The sequence below is a fragment of the Neopelma chrysocephalum genome, unplaced genomic scaffold (assembly GCF_003984885.1).
Source record: "Neopelma chrysocephalum unplaced genomic scaffold, ASM398488v2 Primary Assembly neopelma1_118, whole genome shotgun sequence".
Lineage (NCBI taxonomy): Eukaryota > Metazoa > Chordata > Aves > Passeriformes > Pipridae > Neopelma > Neopelma chrysocephalum.
The window spans coordinates 1-19,357 of record NW_020897780.1 but is presented as its reverse complement, the minus strand read 5'-3'; the positions used below and the strand labels follow the sequence as shown (position 1 = coordinate 19,357).

Below are 19,357 nucleotides of genomic sequence, written 5' to 3'. Positions count from 1 at the left end.
CTCCACTGCCTTGGGACACCTGGCACTGCAGGGACACGTTTCTGTCCCAGGGGGTCTGTGGGCACCTGTGGCTTGTCCTGGGGTCTCTGGGAAAGGGGAATCTGAGGCAGGGAAGGGCCGTGTGTCCCCAGCCCCGGCCCCAGCCCTGTGTGTGGTCACAGCCATGGCCCTGGGGGTGTCCCAGGCCACCCTCCCCGACCACCACGTCCTCCCTGACCACCGCATCTCCTCCGAGACTGGAACTATCTTCGTCCATGAGCTGGAGCGGGAGCTGTTCCAGGAGGCCTTTCCCACTGAGAGTGGGGATGATGATGGTAAGGGCCAGCATGGGAGGACTGGGGGGATGGATAATCTCCCCGCCAGTCCCCACCCCAGCTGGGCCGTCTGTCCATCTGTCCCTCCATCCATCCAGTCCTGTAAACATCCATCCATCCATCCATCCATCCATCCATCCATCCATCCATCCATCCTTCTATCCCATCCCATCCCTCCCTCCCCCCTTCCCTCCTTCCCTCCCTCCCTTCCTCTCTTCCGTCCTCCTTCTCTCCATCTTCCCTCTCTCCCTCCCTCAATCCATCCATCCTTCTATCCCATCCCTCCATTCCTCTATCCCTCCATCTTCCCTCCATCCCATCCCATCTCATCCCATCCCATCCCATCCCATCCCATCCCATCCCATCCCATCCCATCCCATCCCATCCTCCATCCCTCCATTATTTCCACCCTCCATCCCACCCTCCATCCCTCCCTCTCCACCTTCCACCCATTTGAGACCCCCTGGACAGTGTCAACCCCCCCGGAGCATCGAGTGTCCCCTCTCCTGGGGGTTCCCTCCATTTGGGGGATCAGGACCCCCAGGGACCATCCCTGTTTCCTTGTGGGGACCAGTTGGACGGGGAAGGTCCACCCACATCACAGCCTGTGCCATCCCCATGTCTGTGTCCATCCCCACCCACCCGTGTGTCCCAGCAGCCCCCATCACCTTCCAAGCCCACCTGCGGGACCACCCGGACCTGCCGCGGTGGCTGCGGTACCTCCAGCGGGACCCCTTCCAGCCCGGCTACCTGTACGGCTGCCCCACGGCCAGCGAGGTGGGCACCCACACCATCGAGGTAGGTGCCCACCCTCACACCCCCCACTTCTGGGGTGGCACAGGAAGGGGTGACATCTTCAGGGGCATCCCCTGTCCTTGCAGGTGCTGGCCTACGACCGCCGCACCTACGCCACGGTGTCCCAGCGCCTCATCATCACCGTCATCCCCGCCCCAGGTGAGGGCTGGGCACCCCCAAGTTGCACCAGGATACCCCACAGGATGGGCCAGGGGTGTCCCCACGGGTGCTGTGTGTCGCCCCACAGGTGGGGACCCCCCGTACCAGGGTGAGTTCCTGGTGGGGAACAGGAACGTGGAGGAGCTGCTGCCAGAGGCGGCGCGGGAGATGTTCCTGCAGGGCTCGGCCGGAGTCTGGGAGCACGGAGACCTCCAGGTCATCAACGTCACCTCCGCCCTGGACCGGGGCGGCCGCGTCCCACTGCCCATCGAGGGGCGCAAGGAGGGGTACGGGCAGGGCTGGGGGGGCTGGGGGTGGTCCCTGGACAGACCCTGGGTGGGTTTTGGGGGTCACCTCCAACCAGTGCTCCCGCCCCACAGGGCGCACATGATGGTGGGTTCCCATGGGGTCTTCTCAACGTGGTTTTGGGGGCTCACCTGAAGCTGCCTTAGGGTGTACATGAGGGTAGTTTCCCATGGCCCCTTCTCCCCATGAGTGGGTTTTGGGGGGCTACCTCCACCACAGGGTGCACATAAAGGTGGGCTCCCATGGCCCCTTCTCACCACGGGTGGGTTTTGGGGGCCCACCTCCACCGCAGGGTGTACGTGAAGGTGGGCTCCCACAGCCCCTTCTCCCCGTGCCTGGAGTCGGCCGTGTCCCCCCAGAGCCGCTTCCGCTGCAGCCTGGGCCAGCAGCCCCTCGCCTCCTGCTACGACACCTTTGCCCCCCACTTCTCCATCCGCTGGTGCAACCTCACCCTGGTGAGACCCACGTGTCCCCCCACCTCTCACAACACCCCCTGTGGGGACCCCCCACCCCTCCTAACCACCCCCAACCCCGTTGCAGCTGCAGATCTGGCCCAGCCCCACGACTCCGGGGCCGGTTTGGGGGTCCGGGGTGCTGGAGGAGGATGGGGATTTCCAGCCCCCCACCGAGGTGCCCCCCCAGGACCTGCTGCCGGGGTTCCTGGTGACGCTGCTGGTGCCACTGGTGGTGGCTGCGCTGCTCTGTCTGCTCCTGGGCCACCTCATGTGCTGCCGCAGGGAGGGAGTGTGAGTCGGGGGGGGCATGCTCAGGGTGGGGGTCTCCCCTACCCCAGTCGGGGTGTCTCCCCTACCCCAGGTTGGGTGCCCCTTCCCTGGCCATTGTGACCCCAGGACAAGCTGGGGGTGGTGAGAGCCCTTCTCACCGTAATTATCATTTTTTTCCCTTTTCCCCCTGTTTTGTAGGCAAAAACGGGACTTGCAGACGTCTGAGTAAGCCCTGACACCCCAGACCGAGCTGGGGGGGTGCTGGGGGGCTGTTCTGGGAGGGCTGCTTTGGGGGGACTTTGTCGTGGGGATGAGAAAACAGAGGAGAGAGGGACAGGGAACTGTTTGGGGGGTGTCCCGGAGGTGGTAGAGCTTAAAGGATCCCCCCATCCCAAAAGGCCCCCCCAGCCCCTCTCCTCCCCTCCCCACCCCTTGGCACGCCCCAATAACCCCCTGAGACACGGGTTGGAGCACAAGAGCTGCTTTACTTCTCCAGTAGCCTCGAGTGGAACCAACAGCAGCCAGGAGGTACCCTGGGCATGGGGGGCAGACCCAAGGATGGGGGGCAGACCCCGAGGATGGGGGGCACACCCTGGTGATGGGTCCAGACCCCAAAGATTTGTGGGCAGACCCCCATGATGGGTGGGTAGAACCCAGTGCTGGGATGCAGACCCCAATGAAGGGTGGGCAGACCCCAGTGATGAGGTGCAGACCCCAACAATGGCATACAGACCCCAATAACAGGAGGGCAAACCCAAATGATGGGAGTCAATTCCTGGTGATGGGGGCCAGACCCTAATTATGGAGTGCAGACCCAATTTTGGGGAGCAGACCCCAATGATGAGGGGAAAAATCCAAATGACAGGGCATAGACCCCAATTGTGGGAGGTGAGCCCAAATGATGAGTGAGCAGACCCCAACAGCAGGGGAGATAAGCCCTAATAATGAGGCACCAACCCCCTCCCCAGGGGTGCCTCACCCCGTTCTCCTTCCCCCCTCAGCATCCAGCTGGTCCACCACACCACCATCCACGGGGACACGGAGGAGCTGCGGCACATGGCTGGGAGCCGGGATGTGATCCGGGATGTGCCCCGGCCCCTTTCCACGCTGCCCATGTTCAACGTCCGCACGGGCCAACGCATCAACCCCATGCCCAGCCCCCGGGATGGGGCCCGTGTGCCCCTCCTCCCTCAGTGAGGGGCACCTGGGGGCATGCCAGGGGGAGGGGGACAATCCCAGAGATGGGAAAGGGGTGTCCTGATGTTTTTGGGGTACAGAAGCCCCTCCAGGCAGAGCTCAGTCAGATGGGTGGTCGCCTTTCTGACTGAGCTCTGCCCACTGCCGAGCTGTTGCCTGGAGGATTTTGGGGTGTTTCCTCTTTGGGGTGAGTTTTGGAGGATAAATTGACCATTTAGTGATGAAATGAGGCTTTTCTGCTTTATTTTGGAGTGCCCACCCTGTTCCAGCCATGATCCCCCATGAAAGGCTTGCAACCTCCATGAGGGTTGGGATGACTCTGTGCATCCCCCAGCCTTGTAGAGGGAAAGGGGAGCAGGAAGAGGATGAGAATAGGCACAACGGGGGGGACACAGTCCCTGGGACCCATGATGGCACCCCAATGCCCCCCCCAACTCACCTGAGTGTCCGTGTCCAGCAGGATCTCTCCTGGAGCTCCCAAATCCTCCGTCCGCACCGCGTAGACCTGGATATCCCACTCAGCGTCCTGCTCAGCACCCCCATAACCCCTCCCCGGCCCCCCTAGGGGGTCCCCCAGCCCAACCCCTCCAAAGAAAGAACCTCTTTCACCGCAGCCCCCCCTCCCTTGCACGGGGCAGGCGCCAGGGTGGGGGTTAGGAAAACATGGGGGCCCGGGAGGAACAAGGAGACCCATTGACGGGCTGGAGAATGGCAGCATTGAGGGCTTGTCCCGCGGCCAGAGCAGCCCCCCCAGGGCTGTGGGGGTCCTGCTTGTGCCCACCACCATGGGGAGGGGGGCACTGGGTGGGTACAACCTCCTCCCTGGGCACACGTGGGGGTGCTGCTGGTCCCTTGGCATGAATGAGCGGGTACGGGGTGCGTGGATGGGGCTGGGATGTGTGGGGCACCCAGGGGAACGGGGGGGGCTTGTGGTGGGGCACAAATGCACTGGGATCCCCCCACACCAGGGCACACATGCTCTGGGGTACCCACACACTGAGGCACCCCCACGCCGGGGTACCCCCATAGCAGAGCACCCCCACACTCACCCACCCACCCTTCTTGCACGCCTTTTGTTTGCCCACCCCCCTGCCCCAATTCTGGGGTGTCTTTCTGTGCCCCCCCCCACTCCCCAATTCCTTTTGGGAGGTCATGCCCACACTGGAGAACCCCACACCCCCACACCCACCCCTCTTGCACACCAGGGCAATCCCACCCCCCTGCCACAATTTTGGGGGGTCTCCCTGTGCCCACCCCACTTCCCAATTCCTCTGGGGGCTCACGCTGAGCTGAGAGCCCCCCAGTGTCCCCCACCCTGGCACCAGCTGCCCCCCCAACCCTTCCTCCCCTTGATCCACCATCCCTATTTCTCCCTCCATTTGGGGAGGGGACACAGACCCCCCCCAAATTCCCTCCACTGAGGGTGCCCAGCAGCTCTGCCCCACAAAACCCACTAAACCCTCCTACCGGGGGGGTGGGTTCCCCCTTCCTTCCTCTCCCCCCTTGTCCCAGGGGGGCTGGAAGAGGAGGAGGAGGAGGGCTGGGGGGCTGGAAAGGAGGATGGGCAGGAGCGGAGCGCAGAAGCTCGGCGGGAGCAGAGTGGGATCAACCGGGATGAGAGCAGGATCGGGGACAAGGAGCTTCCAAGGCCACCCCACCACCCGCCCTGGACTCCCTCCCGAGCCCCCCCGAGAGCGAGAGGCGGCGTGGAAGAGCACCCCGAGGTTTGTTGGATCATTTCACATGCTTTATTTCAGCAGTCAAGAAAAAAAAAATCATTTCTTTTTCTTTTTTTTTTAAAAAAAAGAAAACCCCCAAACCACTTAAAATTATTATTATTATTATTATTAATATTATTATTATTATACATTATACAAACTAGGTACAAACTCCGGGAAAAACCCAGAGTATCCACCGGGAGATGGGCCCAGCAAGAGGGAGTGGGTTCGTGCCCCTCTGTGCCTGGGGAGGATGCAGGGATGGAGAGGGATGGATGGATGGCTGGATGGATGGCTGGATGGATGGATGGATGGGTGGGTGGATGGAGGAAAAGCTGCTGGAAGTTGACAGCGGAGCTGAAGATCCACCTGCTTAACCTGGAAAATTCATTTATTCCTTTCTTCCCTTTTAATTTCTTGGCTCTGCTTTGTGTTTGCTCCGGGATTTGCTCTTGGGATGATAGAAAGGGGGGGTGGGGGGTATAGCACCTTTAGGAAATTCCCAAGTGGAACTGAGCAGCAAAGAAAGGGGGAAATAAAGCAGAAAATAGAGGGAAATTAAAATAGATCGAGCTGAGATGTGTCTTTGGAGGTTGTAGCACCAGGAGGTCCCGGGTTTGGGTGTTCCGGGGCCAAAATTAAAGAGAATATCTAAAAATAATAATAAAACAAACAAACAAAACCAACCAAACAAAAAAACCAAAACCAACCCCAAACCAGGATAAAAATCCTGAGGGAAAGAAACCTCCAAAAGAAAATGGAAATAAAAGATCCACAGAGCAACAAAAGAGAAAGGTCTGGGGGGAGGGATAACACAGGGAAAAATTAGCACCTTTGCTCTGAACCTGGCAGGAAAGTCCCGGCACGGCTGAAAAACTCCAAATGAAGCTAAAAAACAAAACAAAACAAAACAGAACCCCAAAATTAAAACTAAAAAAGACAATCAAACACCCCAAAAGTGGTGAGGTAGCCATCCGGAAAGGGGGGATGCAGCGGAGGGTCAGGTCTGCTCGGCGCCAGGGGCTCCCCTCGTGTGCTTGGGAATGAATTGGTTTTGCTGCCTGAATGAAAAAATAAAATTAAAAAAAAAAAGAATTCATAATAAACCCCAAAGATTCATAGTAAGAAATGGCAAGAACTCAGAAGGACTGGTACTCGAATAAAAAAACTCAAGAGGAGGGGAGGGGAGAGAGAGGGAAAACAAGGAGAAAAAGCAAATTATAACCAAGAGTTAAACATCTTCCTGGCAGCAAAAAAATTAATATTCAAATGAGATGCAAAAAGCAAAGGGGCTGGTGGGGAAAGGGGTGGTTTGGAGGGTGGGGGTTGACCAGTTCCAGGGGGGTCTCAGGGATTTTCGATGAGTTGAGCTGCTCCATCTCCGGGGCTGAGGAATGAGGTGGGGGGGGCAAGCAAGCGAACCCACTTCCTGGTGATTTTGTTTGAAAAAGTAATTTATTTTTATTTCATTTTTTTTTGGTTTTTAGGTTTTTTTTTTTTTAGGTTTAATGCTTTTTTTCTTGGGGGGAGGGATTTTTAGGTTTTTCTCTTTTCTTTCTTTTAGAGACGCTGGATAGAAAACCGACACAAATTCAAGTCCATGTGAAATTTTCTCCTTTTTTTTTGGCTGTTTTTTTTTTCTTTTTTTTATTATTATTATCATTATTATTACTCTCTCCTGTCACGCTTTCGGGGGGGGGAGGGCGTCCGGTTTACAAGAAGCAGACTGGGCCGACGTTAACGCCGAATTCCTGGTCTGGAGCGCCGACATCCATAGGAGCCAAATCAATGATGGGAAGGCGAGAGGTCTTCGTCGTCTTGTACTCGATGACTGTCTTGCCCCACGCGCCGGTGTGACTCTGTGGGGACACCACGGTCATCCTCAGCCCCAAAAGATGTCCCACCGCCCCGCCAGGACCCCCCGTCCCGGAGCACCCACCGTGCAGCCATCCTCGGTGACGCTGTAGGTGAAGCGGCTGTTGCCTTCAGCCCTGATCTCGATCTCGTTGGCGCCTTGGAGGAGAAGAGCCTTCTTCAGGTTGCCGGTGTCCTGGTCCATGTAGGCGACGCTGTTCTTGCAGTGGTAGGTGATGTTTTGGGAGGCCTCGGTGGACATGAGGCGCAGGAATGTCAGTTGGATGGCGACGTCGGCGGGGTTGGAGCCCTCACCGCCGTACTCAAACTGTGGGAGAAGAGGAATCGGTCACCGTGGAGGTCCCCCGGCCTGGTTGGCCCCTGACCTCGCGGCCCCCCTGCTCACCTGGAAGCCGTCGCTCATCGTCTCGCCGAACCAGACGTGCTTCTTCTCCTTGGGGTTCTTGCTGAGGTACCAGTTCTTCTGGGCGATGGTGGCCTGGGTCGGGTAGACGCACGTCTCGCCCGTTTCCATGTTGCAGTAGACCTTGATGGCGTCCAGGTTGCAGCCTTGGTTGGGGTCGATCCAGTATTCGCCTGTGGGATGAAGGGAGGGGGGTCAGGGTGGGGGACGGAGGTGTGGAGCAGACAAGAGAGATGGAAGAGAGGAGCAACCCAGGGAAAAAACGGGGAGGAGCAGCCAGGACAGAACAGAGGAGGAGCAGCTAGGAGGGATCAGGTGGCAAGCAGCCGGAGGGATGGAGGTGAGGAGCAGCCAGAGGGATGGAGGTGAGGAACAGTCAGAGGGATGGAGGTGAGGAGCAGCCAGAGGGATGGAGGTGAGGAGCAGTCAGGAGGGATGGAGGATGACAGTGAGGAACAGCCACAGACGATGAAGAATGGAGGTGAGGGGCAAGTGGGAGGAACAGAGGATGGAGGGATAGTTGAGGGATGTGAGATGGAAAGATGAAGGATATGAGAGTTTGAGAATGAAGAGATGAAGGAGGGAGGTGAGGAGCAGTTGTGAGAGGTGGAGGAGGGAGATGAGGAGCAGGTAGGAGGAAGCTCGGGGGTGGAGCGTGGAGTTGGGCAACAGCCACAAGGAGGAGAAGAGGAAGGAGGTGAGGAGCAAACAGGAGATGGAGGGATGGAGGATGGAGGTGAGAGCAGCCGTGAGAGACAGGATGGAGGAATGAAGATGGGAATCAACCAGGGGGACGGAAGAAGGCCGGAGGTGAGGAGCAGGTAGAGGGGACAGAGAGATGGAGGTGAGGGCACAGAGGGGCATGGGACACTGACCGCTCTTCCAGTCGCCATGGCACATCTTCAGGTCGCGGCAGGTCCGGGCAGGGTTCTTGCGGGTGCCCTCGGGGCTGCGGATGTTCTCGATCTGTTGGCTCAGGCTCTTGAGGGTGGTGTCGACCTCCAGGTCGCGGTCACGCATCACATTGGCATCGTCAGCCCTGTAGTAGCGCCCACCATCGTGGGCCTTCTCCTGGGGCGGCTGGGGCAGGAAGCTGAAGTCGAATCCACCACTGGGGGGGCCGGGAGGACCAGGGGGGCCGGGTGGGCCGGGGGGACCCTGCGGGAGGAGAGGAGGAGGAGGACGGTGAGCAGGCAGATGATGAAGGAGGCGGCGCTGGGTGGGCGACGGAGGGGCCGGTACGTACGGCGGGGCCGACGTCGCCGGTGCGCCCACGGGGGCCGGGGGGGCCGATGGGGCCGGGCAGCCCGTTGAGACCATCTTTGCCAGCAGCACCAGCGGAACCAGGAGGACCCTGTGGGATGGGAGAAAGGGTGAGCGTGGCCATCCTGCCTGGGCAGAGTCGTCCCCTCAAGCCCTGACCCACAGCCCCGTGAAGAGCCCGATGGTGGTGGGGACTCCCGTTTCCCCTCAGGATACTGAATATCACGGCTCATCCAGGGACTTACTCGTGGACCAGCGGGACCAGAAGCACCAGAAGGACCTTGTTCACCAGGAGAGCCCTGTGTCAAGCAAGGAAGAGGAAGAGGTGCCATCAGCATCTCGTGCTGCCTCCAGGACATGGGGCAGCACCTGGGGCCACCATCACCCCATGGGACTTACAGGAGGACCAGGTGGGCCCTGAAGACCAGAGAAGCCTCTGTGACCCTTCATGCCTCTGTCACCCTGTTCACCGGCTTCACCTTTGTCACCACGGGGACCTTGTGGGCCCTGGAGGAGGAGGAGGAGGAGGAGGAGGAGGAGGAGGAAGATGTGTTGAGTGAGGTCCAGACCAACCACGGTCCCCACACCCGTGGGGACACACAGACACCGAGGAGGATGGAGGAGAACATCAACTTACAGCAGGACCACGAGCACCAGCAGGACCAGGAGGGCCAGCAGGACCTTGGGGCCCCTGAGACAGGAGAGAATGGGACAGGTTAGAACATCCTCCACCTTCTGCTGCCACTGGCTTGGGGCAACATCACCCTGAGTGGGGTGGTGGGACCCCTGACTTCATCCTGAGAAGAGTGGTGGGACCTCTGACTTTATCCTGAGCAGGGTGGTGGCACCCCTGGCTTCACCTTTTGCAGGGTGGTGAGATCTGTGGCATCACCCTAAGAGGAATGGTGGGACCCCTGGCACCACCCTTTGCTGGGTGGTGAGACCCCTAGCATCACCCTGAGAATGGTGGTGGCACCCCTGGCATCACCCTGAGAGGGGTGGTGGGACCCCTGGCATCCTGGGGAAGCCCCTTTCAGCGGCAAGAGCTGAGCGAGTCCAGACCCCCAGAATAGGATCCATCCTGGAGTGCCCCTGGGCCAGGGAGGGATACAAGGGGGGCTCTGGGCAGAGCAGCACTTACAGTCTCACCACGATCTCCGTTCTTGCCAGCAGGACCGACAGGGCCGGGGGCACCGGGGGCACCGGGAGCACCAGGGGGGCCGGCGGGGCCGGTCTCACCACGGTCACCCTGTGAGGAGGAAGAGGAGGAAGAGGAGAGGTCAGTGTGGGCCAGCACAACCCCATCACTTCCTACTGTGCCCCCCTCACAGCCCACTCACCTTGGGACCAGCAGCACCATCACGGCCAGGGGCACCTTCAGCACCGGGAGCACCCTGTGGAGGAGGAAAGACCCTCGTTAGGGATGGTGGGGGGTGAAGAGGGGTCTCTGCTCAGCACAACATGGGCCTCTCCATGCACCAACCACGGCAACATCCACCAGTGCCACGAGCTGGCAAGTCCTCAGCACAACGAGCCCAATGCTGACACACGGGGGGGTCGGTGCCACCAAACACCGATGGATGCCCACGGCCACTCACCTCACGTCCAGCTTCTCCGGGGGGTCCAGCCAGGCCGGGGGGGCCCATGGGGCCAGGAGGGCCTCGCTCACCAGGGGAACCGGAGGGACCTTGTTTGCCGGGTTCACCCTGTGCAGGGGAGGGAACAGGGGGTGTCAGACACGGCTGAACATCCCACCCCCGGCCACGAGGTGAGCCAGACCCCGGGGGGGGGGTCACAGTGCTGTCTGTTCCCAGGGACCCCTCTGGTACTCACAGAGGGGCCGGGCAGCCCAGGGAAGCCTCTCTCGCCTCTCTGTCCGGGGAGACCAACGACACCGCGCTGGCCGGCGATACCTTGGGGTCCAGGAGTGCCGGGAGCGCCCTGCGGGGACAAGCAGCACCTCAGGGTGGTGGCAGCGGCGGGGTCCACCCTCCCTGCGGAGGGGACAGCTGGGGGGGTGACCAGCACAGGGGGTCTGACCGGAGGGTTGACTCACAATGGGGCCATCAGCGCCAGGAGAGCCCTTCTCGCCGGGGGGGCCGGGGGGGCCGGCGGGTCCCGGTTCGCCGGGGCGGCCAGCGGGGCCAGTCTCACCACGGGGTCCTTTGCCACCTTCCTTCCCGCTGGGGCCAGGGGGGCCGGGGAGGCCGATGTTCCCCTGGGCGGGAGGGGAGGCGATGCCATCAGGCAGCAGGCCGGGACCCCCCCGGCTGCCAGCGGAAGGGCGGCCAGGGGTATCCCGGTGCCAGCTGGGACAGGGAGGCCACGTGGAGCAGCCTGGATGGGTGCCCAGCACCTCCCGTGTTCCCCGTCACAAGCACCCTCCCGACCCCCACACCTCTCACCCCCTGGGGGTACTCACAGAGGGGCCAGGGGGTCCAACTCGTCCAGCAGCACCAGGGAAACCAGTAGCACCCTGGAAGGGAGAAAAGCTGGAGTCAGCAGGGTGGGATCCAGGTGTCACAGGGCCAGGGGCTGTCCCCTGGCTAGGAGCCACAGGGGGGAACCCCTTGGCCGGTGGCCAGGAGGGCAGGATCCATCTGGAGGGCTGATTTTGTGGGCATAAAAGTACCCTCCCTCCTTTTCCTCTCTGCTCTTCCCCCTCCTGGGATGAAGCCACCCCACATTGATGCCATGTCCCAGGCAGTTTTGGGGTTGCAGGAATGGGGGTGCCCCATGGTGTTGGGGCAGCAGAGCAAGACAGTGGGGAGCTAAACACCCTTGGGGGTGTTCACACCCCAGGGTGGGTCCCCAAAACCCCCCAGCCCCACAAGACTGGTACTTACAGGGGGTCCAGCACTTCCGCGAGCACCTTTGGGACCAGGAGCACCAACAGCACCCTGTGGGGAAGGAAGAGGAGGAAGAGGAGGAGGTGAGGGGTGAGCTGTGCCATGGGACTGGACCCCAAGGGGGTGTGGGGTGGGTTGGGAGAACTTACAGCAGGTCCAGGAGCACCAGTGGGGCCAGCAGGGCCGGGGGGACCGGCATCACCCTTGGCTCCAGCATCCCCAGTTTCACCTTTAGCACCAGGCTGGCCGTCGGCACCCTGTGGGAGAGGGGTGGATTCGGGGGGCTCAGCATCACCCCGACAGGGGCAGGATCAGACCCCCAGGCAGGGAGGAGCGAGGCTGTTGCACTTACAGGGGGGCCAGCAAATCCAGCAGGACCGGGAGGGCCGGGCTCGCCGCGGTCACCCTGGGAGAGACGGGAGGGAACGGAGTCAGACGAGCAGGGGACGGCCACCAGGGCCACCAAGGGGCGACCAAACAGCAGGGCCATCACTCAGGGTAAGGGGACACTTACGGGAGCCCCACGGGCACCAGTGGGACCAGCAGGACCGGGGGGACCAGCTTCTCCCTGGAAAAGGAGAGGAAAATCGGAAAAAAAGGAGGTCAGGGTTGCGGCAAGGAGGTGGCAGCGTGTGCCGGACACATCCGTCCCCGGGGGACGTCCCTACCTTGTCACCGGGAGCACCAGCGGGGCCAGGGGGGCCGATGGGACCGGTCAGACCTCGGAGACCGTCTTTGCCAGGAGCGCCGTCAGCACCTTTGGGACCGGGGTCACCCTGGGGAGGAAGAGGATGGTGGGTTACCGGGGAGGTCCCTTCCAGGGGTTCGCCCCCTCTCCCCTCTCCCTTGGGTGCACTGAGCCATTCCTGGTTCTTCATCATCCCTGGGAGAGGCTGGGACCATCCTCCTCCTCCTCACCAGATCTGGCATCTCAGTGAGAGACTGTTCCCAAGGGCCACTCTCGGATGGGGACAGAAGTGACACTGAGCACCCCTTCCCCAGGGCACTGCTTCCCCCCAGCCTTGGCTTGGGGGCACATCCAGCCCTGAGGGGACAATAATGAGGGGGCACAGGGGTGGTGGGGAGCAGGTGACCAAGGGGGACATCAAGGTTTTAGGGGCACATCCAGCCCCAAGGGGTTGATGAGGGGAGCACAGGGATAATGGGGAGCAGAGGAGTAATGGGGACATTGGGGTTTTGGGGACATATCCAGCCCTGAGGGGACTATGAGGAAGCACAGGGGTGGGGGGGAGCAGAGCAGCAGTGGGGACACTGGGGCTCTGGGGGACACATCCAGCCCCAAGGGGATGATGAGGGGGGCACAGAAGTGGTGGGGAGCAGAGGAACATTGGGGACATCAGGGTTCTGGGGGGCACATTCAGTCCCCAGGGGACAATGAGGGGGGCACAGGTATTTGGGGACACATACCCTGTCACCCTTGGCGCCTGGCAGGCCGGCAGCACCACGTTCTCCAGGCATACCCTGCAGACCGGGGGGCCCTTGGCTCCCGGGGGCTCCGGGAGCACCAGCATCACCCTGGGAAAGAGAGACAGAAAAGAGAGATTAGCAAGACCCCGGCACAGCAAAACCCTCCTGGCTCCAGCCCCAGTCAAAGAAGCAAAGCCAAACCCATTGCCCTTTACAGCTGCACTCAAAAGCTGGGGACAGTCACCCACCACCCCGACATTCCCAAGCTGGCACCTACCTTAGCACCATCATTACCGGGAGCACCGTTAGCACCACGAGGACCTTGGGGACCGGGGGGCCCTTGGACACCACGTTCACCAGGGAAACCTCTCTCACCCTGGAAGGGGGAGGCAGGAGAAGGGCCGAGGCCATCAGGGGGATGTCAGGCACTTTGGGGTGCCAAGAACCGATGGGGAGTCCGCGGGGTTCAACTTACCCTGGCACCGGCGGGGCCGGGGGCACCGACATCTCCGGGGACACCCTGTGTGGGAAGGAGAGGGTGTGGAGTCAGAGGAGGCACTGGGGACGGGCAGAGGGGTTCAGAGGGGTCCACAGGGTGCCCCCAGGGGTCTCTCAATCCCTGGGGCAGGGCTGGGATCCCCACTGCTCCCCCACTGCGTGGAGCACATCACCTGGGGGGGCACTGGGGGGACCCCCCATCAACAGCCCCCAGTCACGGCTGGGAGAGGGGACGTGGGAAGGGGACAGGGAGGGTCTCAAGTTGCCCACACACTCACCTGCTCACCAGGCTTGCCAGCCTCTCCGGGGGGGCCAGCGGGGCCGGGCAGACCCTGGGGAGGAAGAAGAGGAGCAATGAGTCACCAGGGAGGTGGGAGACCAGAGAGGACGAGGGAAAGGGTAACATCACCCCCACCCCGGGTGGTTTATCCCCCTCACCATGGAAAGGGACACCCCTCACCTGGAAGCCAGGAGCACCAGCAGGACCTTGTTCACCTCTTTCTCCAGCAGGACCCTGGGGGAGGCAGGACAAGCATTGAGGCTCAGCTTCTGAGCCCCTTCTTCGGTGGCTGAGCACGGCCGTGGGTGGCCATGGGCTGGGGGATACTCACAGTGGGGCCGGGAGGACCTTGGGCACCAACTTCACCGTCTTTGCCAGCAGCACCCTGTGGAAGAGGGAGAAGAGGGTGCTCAGAACACGGCCCCGACCTGCAGCCCCCGCAGAGCTCTGTGAGCCCCTCCCTCACCCCCCCGCCTCCCCAAAACAAGGGTGTGGCCACACGGCGTCCTTCGAAGGACGGGAGACACCGCGGGGCGAGCTGCCCACGGCCACGTCACCTCCCTGCTGTCCCCGCTCCAAAGCTGCCGGTAGCCACCGGGATGGAGTCCCAAACACCTCATCCCACTGCCCTCCTCGTCCTTGGGGCTTTCCCTGGCACCGCTCAGCCATCTGACACCCCATCCCTGCCACCCCACACCGGGGTGACTCTCCCTGCCAGCCCATCCTGGGGTGATGCCCCCTGTCACCTCACACAGGGGTGACCCTCCCTGCCAAGCCCCCACCAGACCGTTTGTGCCCCAGCAAATACTCACCACGGCACCGGGGGGACCGGGAGCACCTCTCTCACCAGGTTTGCCGGGCTCACCCTAAAAAGAGAGCAGGATGAGACCTGTGACACCGGGAGGGGAACGGGACAGGTCCCCTGAGCCACCTGCCCACGCACAGCCACCGTCCCGGGTGGTGGCAGTGGCCGTTGGGTGAATCCCTCACGGACCGGGGTGCAGCATCACCCTGGCAGCCCCCCGGGGGGGGGTCACACTCACCGCAGCACCTTTGGGACCAGGGAATCCCATCACACCGGCTTGACCTCTGGCGCCAGGGGGGCCGGCGGGGCCGGGGCGACCGTCTTGACCAGCGGGACCCTGTTATGGGGGGAGCCAGAGCCCCGTTAGCTGAGCCCGCGGTGAGCCAAGGGAGGAGGGGACATCAGTGGGGACAGCGGGGACAACTTACAGGGGGGCCAGTCTTGCCGTCGGGACCGGGGCTTCCGGGGCTTCCGGTCAGACCCTGCAAGGGAATGGGAAGTGGGTCAGGAGCTCAGGTTTCCCAGGAGATGCTCCAGAGAATGGGAGCATCCTGGAAAGCAGCTTCTCCGTTGGCACGGGGAGTGTGACAGCCGGTATCCATCAACGTGGCTCGTTGCTGCCGCTGCCACCGTGTCGCCGTGCCCGCCACCCTGCCACGCTCACCTTGGCACCGGGGAGGCCGGGTTCCCCGGGGCGTCCAGCTTCACCAGGAGATCCTTTGGGGCCGACGGGGCCGGGGGAGCCGCGCTCGCCGGGGGGACCCTGGGAAGGGCGGGAGAGGGGACAGGGGTTACTCTGACTGCGGGACAGCACCCGGGGGCAGGGCAGGAGCAGTGTCACCGGAGGTGGCAGCGGCACAGAGCCGGTCTGGCCACTGCTTGGGACAGGTGACAATGCTCAGTGTCCCCATTGCCCCGATGACGCGACTTTCTCATCCAAACAGACACGGGCACCCACCTTGGGACCAGCGATGCCATCAGCACCAGGGAAACCGCGGCTGCCGGGAGCACCCTGCGAGGGACACCAGAGGGGTCAGCGTGGGGCCACGGGGTGGCCTCGGGGGGCTTGGGGGTGCAGGGGAAGGGTGTGTCGGTGTGGGACACGGCCACTGGTGGGAGCAGCCTGAGGAGGGGCTGGGGATGTCACCACGGTGTCCTCGAGCACACACAAGGTTCAGCACGGGGACGGGGATGGGGACAGGGACATGGCAGGGAGGGGACTGGGATGCTCCTACTCACACGTTCGCCAGCAGGGCCGGGAAGCCCAGCGGGGCCAGGCTCACCACGAGCTCCTCTCTTGCCTTCCTCACCAGCAGGGCCGGGGGGACCTTGGACACCAGCGGGACCCTGGGGGAGGAGATGAAGGGATGAGCACCCACAGGATGTGCTGGGGCCAAGAGGGACCGAGACCCCAAGGTGACATTGGGGAATCACTTACGGGTTCGCCTTTGGCACCAGTGTCACCCTTGTTGCCTGGAGCACCGGGCTCACCCTGGAAGTGGATGGAGAGAAGAAGGAAAAGCCGTTTAACACCAGATTGAGGAGCAGAGGGAGACCTGAGCCACATCCTGATCACTCCTCAGAGGCAGGAGGGTGTTCAGCATCTGTCACCCCCCAGCACCACCCTGCCCTGACAGGGACCAGGGGACACCAGAGGAGGCACCTCCACGTAGGACATCAGCTTGTTGGAGCAGAGAAAGGGATCCGACCCCAGGAAGAAGAAGATGGAGGTGTCCAGGGATACTCACAGCATTACCCTTGGGACCGGGGGCACCGCTGGGACCCTGGGGTCCGGAGGGACCACGGGCACCGGGGAAGCCGGGAGCACCAGCAATGCCAGGAGCACCCTGGAAGAGGCAGAGGAGGGTGTGAGGAAGCAGCACAGCCCTTCATCCTGGAGCTGGAGGGGGAAGCGAGGGACACTCACAGTTGCACCCTTGGCACCAGGTTGACCATCAGCACCAGGATTGCCCTGTGGAGAGAAAGAGGAAGAGGAGGGTTATGGTGGGGCTGGCAAGATGTGAGGCCAAAGGACAAGGAGCCATCAGATGTCACTTACAGCAGGACCAGCAGCGCCAGCAGGGCCAGGGGGACCGGGCTCACCACGGGCACCTTGGGGACCTTCACTGCCACGAGCTCCCTGGGGACCGGTTTCACCCTGGGGAGGAAGAGGAGGGAGGAAGAGCCATGAGCATGAGGGTTTCCCTGATCCCCAACATGGTTGACCTCCCCTCCATCTGCAGCTCCTTCCCCGTGGAGGCAAAGCCAGGGGACATCCCCATCTGTCCCAAGCAGTGATCAGCTCATGGCATTTTGGGCTTGGGAACCCATGCCACGCTCAGCCCTCTTCCCCATACCACTCTCCCAGTTCCCACCAGTTTCTCCCAGCCCAGGAGATGGTCAGGCAGGTCCTACCTTAGCACCAGCAGCACCGGGGAAGCCGGGGGGACCAGCAGGACCAGTTGGACCCTAAATGGGAGAGAGGGTGCGTGTCAGATGAGGGATCCCACCTCCCACACCTGGCACTGGTGGGATTTCCAGGCAGCAGAGCTCTGGCTGCCATCCGGGATTTCCCATTTGTGGTGGAGCTGGGATGGGATCTCTCTCTGGAGAAGCTGGAGGTGATTCCAGGTGCTGGAGGAGGGTGGACAGGTTTGGGGTTTGGGGTTACTTACGGGGGGACCGGCAGCACCAGGAGCACCATCGTTGCCACGAGCACCCTGTGGGAGAGGACACATCCATGAGTGATGCCCACAGGTTGGAGACGTGACCCCCAGCCCACCCAAACCCTGGGCAGGGGGTCTCAGCTCTGCCCAGACTGAATACTCACAGCGGGGCCGGATGGACCAGGACGGCCTCTCTCACCAGGAAGACCACGAGGACCCTGAGGAGGGGACAGGACACGTTTAGGACATGTTTGGGTCACCCAGGTGGGCACTTACCTCTTTCTGAGCCTCCTCCTATCCCTGTGCCCCCTGTCTCTCCCACTCCTGCCCACAGTGACATTTCCAAGGGGTTAATCCCCCTCCCACCCTGGTGAATCCCTGAGGAAGCATCCTTGAGGATGAGCTGGTTCCCCATTAGGTCTTGACCCCCATCCCCATCCCCTCTTGCCCAGACCCCCCCCTCCACGCCCCTCAAGGGTCCAGCACTCACCATCTGCCCGGGAGCACCGTTCTCTCCAGGGCTGCCGGGCTCACCCTAGGAGGGGGGAAGGACAGCATGGGGGACCTGCTCCAGAGGGAGGAGGGAACAGTGAGGACATTCCAAGGACAGGGGTGACACTGCCACCACTCCTCACCTTGGGACCAGCAGGTCCAGGCTCACCCTTGGCACCATCCAGACCACTGAAGCCCTGGGTGGCAGGAGAGAGAAGGGGTGGGGAGTCAGGAAGGGATCTTTGGTGATGCTGGGGTCCCATAGCCCCTAAATCTCACAAGCACTGGAGGGGGGACTCACTCTGTGTCCCTTCATGCCTGGCAGGCCAGCAGTGCCTGGGAGACCACGGGCACCCTAGAAGGAAAGGGGAAGTGGTCATGGAGATGTTGCGGGGGCTGTTCCTGCACCCCATTACCCCTGTCCCCGAGGGGACAGACAGCTGGTGTCACCAGCAGAGCACAGCAGGGGTGTCCCCTCCTGTGTCCCATGGGAGCCACCTCACCTGGGGGCCGGGGGGACCACGCTCTCCGGGGCGGCCAGGCTTTCCAGCTTCACCCTAGGGAGAAGGACACCAGGTTGGTGGCATGTCCCCAAACCAGGCAGCTCCTGCTCGCCTGGAGGGGCTGTCAGGGCCACCGGGCCCCAAACTCAGGGGGGACCCCACGGACAGGCCACTTACGTCATCTCCGTTCTTGCCAGGGGGGCCAGCGGGACCACGGGGACCCATGGGACCCTAGGAGACATGTAGAGCAGCAGTGAGGATGCTGTGGGTGACAGCTGTCCCCTGTCACCCTGCCACCCACCCTGGGCAGAGCCAGGCTCTGCCAGCCCCATTCCCACAGATCCCAAAGCAGGGACAGTGTGGCCACAGCCAGGGCTGAGAACCAGCAGCATTGTCCCCATGCCCAGAAGACATCAGCTGGAGCAGGAGGTGGCAAGACTCACAGAAGCACCAGGCTCTCCAGGTTCACCAGGGGGACCTTGGAAACCTTGAGGACCCTGAGGGGAAAAATGGGGAAAAAAAAAAAAGGAGAAAATGGGTTAGAAAGTGAGAAGTTTGGGCCTGAAGCCCCCAGTGACAGTGGAAGTGCCCTCCAGTATGGTGGCAGGAGGACGTGTGTGCCCACGTGCTTCCGTAGTTGTCAGGAAGGATGGGACACCCCCCAACCCATCCCACCCAAAGGGGCCTTGGGGGTTTCTTGTCCCCAAAATCAAGGGGAGAGGAAGAGGAGACACTCACGGGAGCACCGGGAGGGCCAGGGAGACCACGGGGACCAGCTGGGCCCTAGAGGAGAATGGAAAAGTGAGGAGGGGGTGCCTTGTCACCCTCTCCCTATTGCCAACCCTTCCCTGTCCCTGTCCCCATCACCATCCCACTGCAGTATCCAGTGAGCCTCACTGCCACCCCACCACCATCCCACTTCTTTGCACATCTCCACCCATCACTGCCCCAAAACCACTCCCTCCTCATCCCCATCACCCCCATTCCCTGTCCCCACTGCCACCCTATCCCTGCCCCTATTACCACCCGATCACTGCGTCCATTGCCACCCCCACACCATGTCTCCATCCCTGTTCCCATC

At 62.0% G+C, this 19,357-nt stretch overlaps 2 protein-coding genes across 3 annotated transcripts; one reads left to right on the top strand and one right to left on the bottom strand.

Moving 5' to 3' along the window:
* The first annotated feature begins 46 nt into the window (after positions 1-46).
* On the top strand, positions 47-3,722 carry SGCA (sarcoglycan alpha). 2 transcript variants are annotated; one of them, XM_027697073.1, is made up of 8 exons: positions 47-314; positions 970-1,112; positions 1,196-1,268; positions 1,357-1,555; positions 1,867-2,029; positions 2,115-2,320; positions 2,498-2,524; positions 3,301-3,722. In XM_027697073.1, the coding sequence occupies exons 1-8, from the start codon at positions 164-166 to the stop codon at positions 3,494-3,496; spliced, it is 1,158 nt and encodes a 385-aa protein (XP_027552874.1). In that variant the 5' UTR covers positions 47-163; the 3' UTR covers positions 3,497-3,722. The 2 variants fall into 2 exon arrangements, with proteins under 2 accessions (XP_027552874.1, XP_027552875.1); XM_027697074.1 differs by having other exon boundaries at positions 214-314; positions 973-1,112; positions 1,196-1,555.
* Positions 3,723-6,817: 3,095 nt separating this feature from the next.
* On the bottom strand, positions 6,818-19,059 carry COL1A1 (collagen type I alpha 1 chain; the record flags this gene model as incomplete). Its single annotated transcript, XM_027697088.1, has 45 exons — positions 6,818-7,073; positions 7,154-7,396; positions 7,475-7,665; positions 8,368-8,650; positions 8,739-8,846; positions 9,001-9,054; positions 9,155-9,262; positions 9,393-9,446; positions 9,897-10,004; positions 10,096-10,149; positions 10,354-10,461; positions 10,589-10,696; positions 10,812-10,973; positions 11,178-11,231; positions 11,602-11,655; positions 11,754-11,861; positions 11,957-12,010; positions 12,119-12,172; positions 12,273-12,380; positions 13,033-13,140; positions 13,310-13,408; positions 13,508-13,552; positions 13,809-13,862; positions 13,991-14,044; positions 14,142-14,195; positions 14,623-14,676; positions 14,854-14,952; positions 15,044-15,097; positions 15,280-15,378; positions 15,574-15,627; positions 15,855-15,962; positions 16,054-16,107; positions 16,364-16,462; positions 16,543-16,587; positions 16,675-16,773; positions 17,031-17,084; positions 17,291-17,335; positions 17,446-17,499; positions 17,772-17,816; positions 17,917-17,970; positions 18,075-18,128; positions 18,277-18,330; positions 18,454-18,507; positions 18,720-18,773; positions 19,015-19,059. Coding segments are annotated over 45 exons (3,852 nt in total), but the record flags the coding sequence as incomplete, so codon positions are not given.
* Positions 19,060-19,357: the final 298 nt, after the last annotated feature.

Coding starts and splice junctions, on each gene's coding strand:
- SGCA (XM_027697073.1), top strand. CDS start 164: ATGGCCCTGGGGGTGTCCCAGGCCACCCTCCCCGACCACCACGTCCTC. Junction 315..969: donor TGAGAGTGGGGATGATGATG/GTAAGGGCCAGC, acceptor CGTGTGTCCCAG/CAGCCCCCATCACCTTCCAA. Junction 2,321..2,497: donor TGCTGCCGCAGGGAGGGAGT/GTGAGTCGGGGG, acceptor CCTGTTTTGTAG/GCAAAAACGGGACTTGCAGA.